The sequence below is a fragment of the Talaromyces marneffei genome, chromosome 2 (genome assembly GCF_009556855.1).
Source record: "Talaromyces marneffei chromosome 2, complete sequence".
Lineage (NCBI taxonomy): Eukaryota > Fungi > Ascomycota > Eurotiomycetes > Eurotiales > Trichocomaceae > Talaromyces > Talaromyces marneffei.
Window position 1 is genome coordinate 96,095 of NC_072349.1, and position 6,000 is coordinate 102,094.

A 6,000-nucleotide genomic window follows, 5' to 3' on the forward strand; every position below is an offset into this window, starting at 1 on the left:
GATAATGCAGCAAATAACGTTACATTAATGGAAAGTATATAAGATTCGATCCAGTTAAATTAAATCAGCACTGACACTGTAATTATCTATATTCCCTATATCATATATATAATCTAGCTTAGTTTATAGAAGCTTCTTGGTCAGATAAAAGCTAATCCAAAGAATAAGACAATAGAGATAAATTAGTTAGAGGCCCGATCACAGTTACTGCGAGCAAGGCAGCAAAAGCGAGAGATTGCTAATACTCTTAATAAAGTAAGTCTTTAAGTGAGTCTTTACAACATAGCATTTGCATTATATTAATTATTGCTCCACTATTAGATGAGAGCGCTTGCAATCTTTATTAATGTAAGCCCTCAACGTCGTGAAGCCTTCTATAATCTCCAGACTGAAACGCCAAAGCTCATACTAATCTAAGATATTAAGACTCGCTGGAATTCCACCTTCTTAATGCTGCGAAGAGCAAAGAGACTACAGCCAATCTTTAATCTGTTCTGCTCGCAAAATGGGCATGATCACTTGATACTTGACCAAGAAGAATGGCGCCAGATTGAGTATCTTCTTTAGATCACTCAACCATTCTTTAAATTCACTACCGCGCTTTCTCAAACAAAAGACGTGACCTTCTATGTCATCTTCAGTATCTATAATAAACTTTTTAATCATCTTGAAGCATCAATTCATCGGCTTCAGCGAAAGAAAGTAGCCTGGAAGAAGCTTATGCTTAGTGCTCTATATGTAGCAAAGGAGAAGCTATCTATCTACTATAGAGAAACAGATAAGGTTCATGGTGATCTGTTTGCAATTGGTACAATCCTTGCACCACAAAACAAGCTTCAGTTCTTTAATAATAAGAATTGGGGTCCTAAATTGTGTTATCAATATCGCAAAAGCTTTGAAACCTATGCAGGTCTATATAAGGAACGCCTATTAGTTACACAAGACTCTCCACAGATACCTTCTTTGGGTGTTCAGACATCAAAGATCGATGCGCTTTTTGCTCCTGATTTCAATCAATCAGTGAGTAGTGACGAGGCTACACAGTACCTTAAGAGTGGTAAGTAATATTATTTTTCCTGCCGACACTTTACTAATTAATATCCTCTAATAGAAACAGTCCCAATTGCTCCGCGGACGTTCTGGAAAGAGCATGAACACAAATTTCCAGCTCTTGCAAAAATGGCACGTGATATACTCTCAATACCTGCCACTGGCGCTGGTGTTGAGCGGCTTTTTAATTCTGCTCGAGATGTCTGCCATTATCGTCGAGGCTCACTTAATTCTACGACAATCCAAGATCTAATGCTATTCATATATACATCAAGGTTTGAAGTGGAAGAAAAGGAACTTTCCCTTATAAAACAATATCTTTTGAATGAGGAACAGCAAGCACTTGATGAAGAGAAAGATGCTCAACAGCTTCAAGATACTCTTAAGCCAATCAGTGATAATGAAGAAGATAATAGCCTAGAGATTAGTATAGTCCAACCGGCTACTCAACAGCTATCTAAGCATGCTCAGGGCAAGAGACGAATGAGTATGGTATCTGATGGGGAGCAAGAGTGCCAGGAGCCTATTTCATCTGATGATGAAGTGGTTCTTCCTTTACCTGACACGCAACCACGTATCTCAGGACGAAATCGCAAGCGTCCGTGAGGATGATCAGTTCCTTCATTATTAGTCGTTAGGGAATAAATAGAAGGGCAATTAAAAATGATATTCTTGAAATTCTTATTCTTCCACTCTGTGACAATACATATAATAATATAAGGTAATACGGTTTGAATACCTATAAATACAAGATGGGACTACATAATTAATGCATATCACATGATCTATGGGTTTGTCTACCCAACTGGGTTACCCAAAACCCAGTTGGGTTCTATATGAAAGCCCAGAACCCAACTCGGAACACCCCACATGAGCCCAAAACCCAGCCCAAGTTGGGTTTGACACATGTATCAGTTGGGTTACCCGGAACACCTGCCTAGGCCTAATTGTACCCCATAGATAGATAGATAGATAGATGTTTATTACGCCCGGAGGCACTAAGCCTATAGGGCACTAGCGTATTAATTACATAATCCATTTCCCACAGATCCGACGTAAACTCGTGATAGCCCATAATTTGTTCTCGTACCGTGTCAGCTTGGTGTTCGGGTTCTCCGGTTGGTGTTTTTTAGGGTGGGGAATTTCCCTTGTTAAAGGTGTTGGCTAGTAGATGGTCTTAAAGGTTATCTTCTCCAAGTGTGCGGTGTCCTATCTTCGGCGGCCGCAGCAGTATCTACCTGGGAAGGGATAGATTACTTCCTTTCCCCTATGTTGATGGAGGTCCGGCTTCGGGTTCCTGTTCTAATCTTCCTGTTGCAATTGCGTACTTGATTACTGCCTGGACGGCCTTCATGTCTGGTTGCCATCGATCCGGGTCGGAGCGTGATTTTCCGCCTAGGAAGAAGGACAGGTTACCTCGTCTCGACTCTGTGCATTGGTTCATGCCTTCTCTCATCGCTGTCCATTTTGTGCAGCGGAATAGGAAATGTTCCACTGTCTCACTTGCTTGTCCACATGCGCAGAGATCGGAGTCTGCTGCGCCTATCCTATTCAAGTAGCTGTTGAGCCCTGTCATTCCTGTCCGAAGCTGGGCCAGGATTTTTGCCTCTTTCCGGTTCAATCTGTCGTACAAGCTCCTTGTATGTTTTCCTGGAAGAGCTGCATCTACAGCCTTTAAGTATTTACCAACATTCTCTGGGAGAGTCCATTCTAGCTGCCGTTCCGCAAGGGCGAGCCTGATAGCAGTTGATCTAGCTTAGGATGGTTGTTTCTCCGGCAGATGCTCTGTTCCTGTCGCTTTCTATGCTTCAGCTTTTGCTCGTTGTTTCAAGTTGATATCTGCATGTGCTGGTATCCAGATTACATTTACTGCGTTTCCTCGCCGGTATAAGGTCTCAATCTGCTTATATATCCGCTGGATGGTTTCTTGACCAGATTGCTGGCGGGGTTGGCTGATTGCTGCCACTGCGGATCTATTACTGCTAAGGATAGATATCCATCTACAGCATGCCCCAGGAGGGACTCGTTCTAGGGCGACCGCCATCGCTTCTAGTTCTGCTGTATAAGGATTCTGCTCTGTCCTTTTGCCCAGGGTGATCGAGAAGCTGGATATGTCGGTTCCATTATTGTCTGCCTGGGTGTCTCTTATATAGCCTCCTATACCCACTATTCCGGATCTAGCAGATGCACTTGTGGCAATTAGGATACCAATTGCCTTCTTAGCAATTTAAATGGTCTGTTCCCCGTCTTTTTCGTGTATCGTTTGTATACGCGCTGTCCATAGTGATATTGTGAATGCTTGGATAGTTTCTATCCGCTCGGTTGTTGTTGTTGTCTCTAGGGCTCGAGCTATCCTCTATAGCGGAGACCTGAACCTCTGGGTTGTGATAGTCTTTAGTTTGACTAGGGGGTTTGATTCAGGTAGTGTTTGGATGTCGATGTGTAGTTTTATAGCTTTCTCCATATGTCGATTGTGGAACGGCTGGATGCCTGCTTCTACCTCAGCCACAGCAGTTGCTACTGTCTGAAAGGCCCCCGTTACTGCAATAGCTCCATGTTTCTGTATTCTGTTTAAATATTATATTCCCCTTGCTCCACAGGCATGCATCCAGACACTAGAAGCGTAGTCTGTCACTGGAGCTACTGTAGCTTTAAATAGTTGTCTTGCTGACCGTGGGGAAGTCATCTTTAGCCTTCTCAGCGCCATGGCTGCCGTGAGTCCTTTAGTAGCAGCATTGGCAATATGTTCCTTGAACCGTAGCTGGGAATCCATCACTATTCCTAAAATCTTTGCACTTTCCTTTGGTTCGACTATTTCGCCTTTAATCAAGAATGGTATGCTGCTTGAACGGCTTGCCGTCCGGGTGAAGTGAACTATGGCCGTTTTATTACATTCAAATGTTGCCCCGCTTCGTCTTTCCCAATCCAAGGCTCTGTCGATTATGGCTTGTATGCTAGCCCGGTTTGCTTCTGCTGATAGGCCTAATACCCATGCCGTATAGTCATCCACAAATGCAATTGCTCCTCTGGAGGCACTTATCCTGTGTTGTACTAAATCCGCATTAAAGAACAGGAATAGTATTGGGGACAGTGGTGATCCTTGTGGTAAGCCTGCCTGTGGTAGCTCCCGTTGTTCGCTTATAGATCCATTAACCAGGATGTTTGCTGTGCGTCTTAAGCAGAAAGCATCAATCCATCGAACTATTTGGTCAGGTATTCCTCTTGCCTTGAGTCTCTGCAGCAGTCTCTCTTTGAAGACTCCATTATATGCCCCTTGGACATCAAAACTGACCAGGCTTAGTACCTTCCTATTTCTCCAGGCCTTATAGATCTCTTCTTGCAATAATAGAAGTGCCTGTTCTGCCGAGCGCCTCTTCCTTGCTCCAAAGTGGTTTATAGGCAGCAGGCCGAACTCTTCGACAGCGTATGATATTCTTTCCGCGACGACCGCTTCCAGTATTTTACCCAACGTGGAGAGCAATGATATTGGTCTCCATGCTTTAGCCAGCGCGTAATTTTTCTTGGCCGGCTTCTTTAGCGGTATAATCTTAGCATTTCTCCATTGGGAAGGGAGATCGCTATCTTGAAGTGATATCTGAAAGATACGGAATACTCTTTCTTTGACCACTGGCCAGAGCTGCCTCCATACCATTGCTAGGAGGCCATCCTCTCCGGGTGCTTTCCATGGCTTAGCTTCAAAGACTTTTCGTTCAATCTCCTCCATAGTGAGATCAGGCATGTGTATCGGCTCTCTTTGTGGCCGAGTTCCCTCATCTTCTATTCTCGTCGGTAATGGTGGGAAAAATGTAGCAAGCAACTCTTTCATCTGCTCTCCTTTATCTTTGGTAGTAGATCCATCTGCCTTTACCAATGGTGGTATTTTGTCGCTGAATGAGCTACTATTAGGTTTTAGATATTTAGTTGCCTGCCATATATTTGCATCATTAGCAAGGAAATCTTCCCAGTGTATCTTCTTCTGTTTCCGGATTGCATCATGATATTCTTTTGCCGCTTTATGTGCTTGTTGTTCGAGCTCATGGATTATACATCCTGCTCTACGCCGCGATCTAGCCTGATTTCTCCAGTATGTGTATATACGGCGAAGCTGCGTTAGATCTGTCGTCCACCATCGTTTCGCGTATGGTGAGGGTTTTGCCTTTGGTGTAAGTTTTGAGACTGCTTCTGTGACCGCTATCATCAGGCGATCCGTCTGCAGCTGGACTGAGCCATCCAGGGGAACCCCTTGTAAGCTGGTAGTGACTCTAGCTCTAATTTCTGTCCAAGGCGCGTTCTTCCAGAGCAATCTCTCAGTGGTAGGTCGATCCGGGCGCCAGAGACAATAAGAGTTAGGTGGTTCGCGGTCGCCTGTGGCAAAGCCTTAACAAGTCCGGTCGATACCAATACCATCTTCCACTAGGATTTCTGTACCAGCGGTGATTTTACCCATTCTTATCGGCAGATCCCCCGACCAAAAAAGATCTGCTGCTATCAACATCTCTGGAGTTTGCACCTTAAGCCAGCCGCAAAGGCTTTGCATCATGGGGCGATACCGCGCTAGGATGGATGTCCCAGGGACCTGAGTACGAGTCAGGCACAATGCATTCCTTCTCTAAGCTGACCGACATGCGCATCCGTCCTCTCGAGCCACCACCAGATCTCCGTAGGCCTCCTCCAAAGAATGTGTCGGCGATACCCCATGGTCCGTAGAATCAAGGTCAATGCCGGCGATACCACACAGCCGCGGTCCAAGTACGAGTTGGAAACACGAATACCGGTGTCATACCGGCGCCCGTATCAGCGACACCACGCTGCTGTGGCCCAAGTACGAGTTGGAAGCAGTGACCCAATTCAGAACCATGGCCTAGGTACGAGCTAGGAGCACACCCTTTGTCGTTACCCGCTGGTCATCTGCGTAGCGCTACGGCCCGCCACTTCATTGGTACAACGAAG

General features: G+C 45.1%; 2 protein-coding genes across 2 annotated transcripts; one reads left to right on the forward strand and one right to left on the reverse strand.

Moving 5' to 3' along the window:
• Positions 1–720: 720 nt before the first annotated feature.
• On the forward strand, positions 721–1,656 carry EYB26_002377 (uncharacterized protein; the record flags this gene model as incomplete). The annotated part of the gene is made up of 2 exons (XM_054261682.1): positions 721–1,057; positions 1,112–1,656. 2 exons carry the CDS (start codon positions 721–723, stop codon positions 1,654–1,656), a joined length of 882 nt encoding a protein of 293 aa, XP_054117657.1.
• A 1,972-nt stretch (positions 1,657–3,628) lies between these two features.
• Positions 3,629–5,497, reverse strand: EYB26_002378 (uncharacterized protein; the record flags this gene model as incomplete). The annotated part of the gene is made up of 2 exons (XM_054261683.1): positions 3,629–5,415; positions 5,479–5,497. 2 exons carry the CDS (start codon positions 5,495–5,497, stop codon positions 3,629–3,631), a joined length of 1,806 nt encoding a protein of 601 aa, XP_054117658.1.
• Between the last annotated feature and the right edge of the window lie 503 nt (positions 5,498–6,000).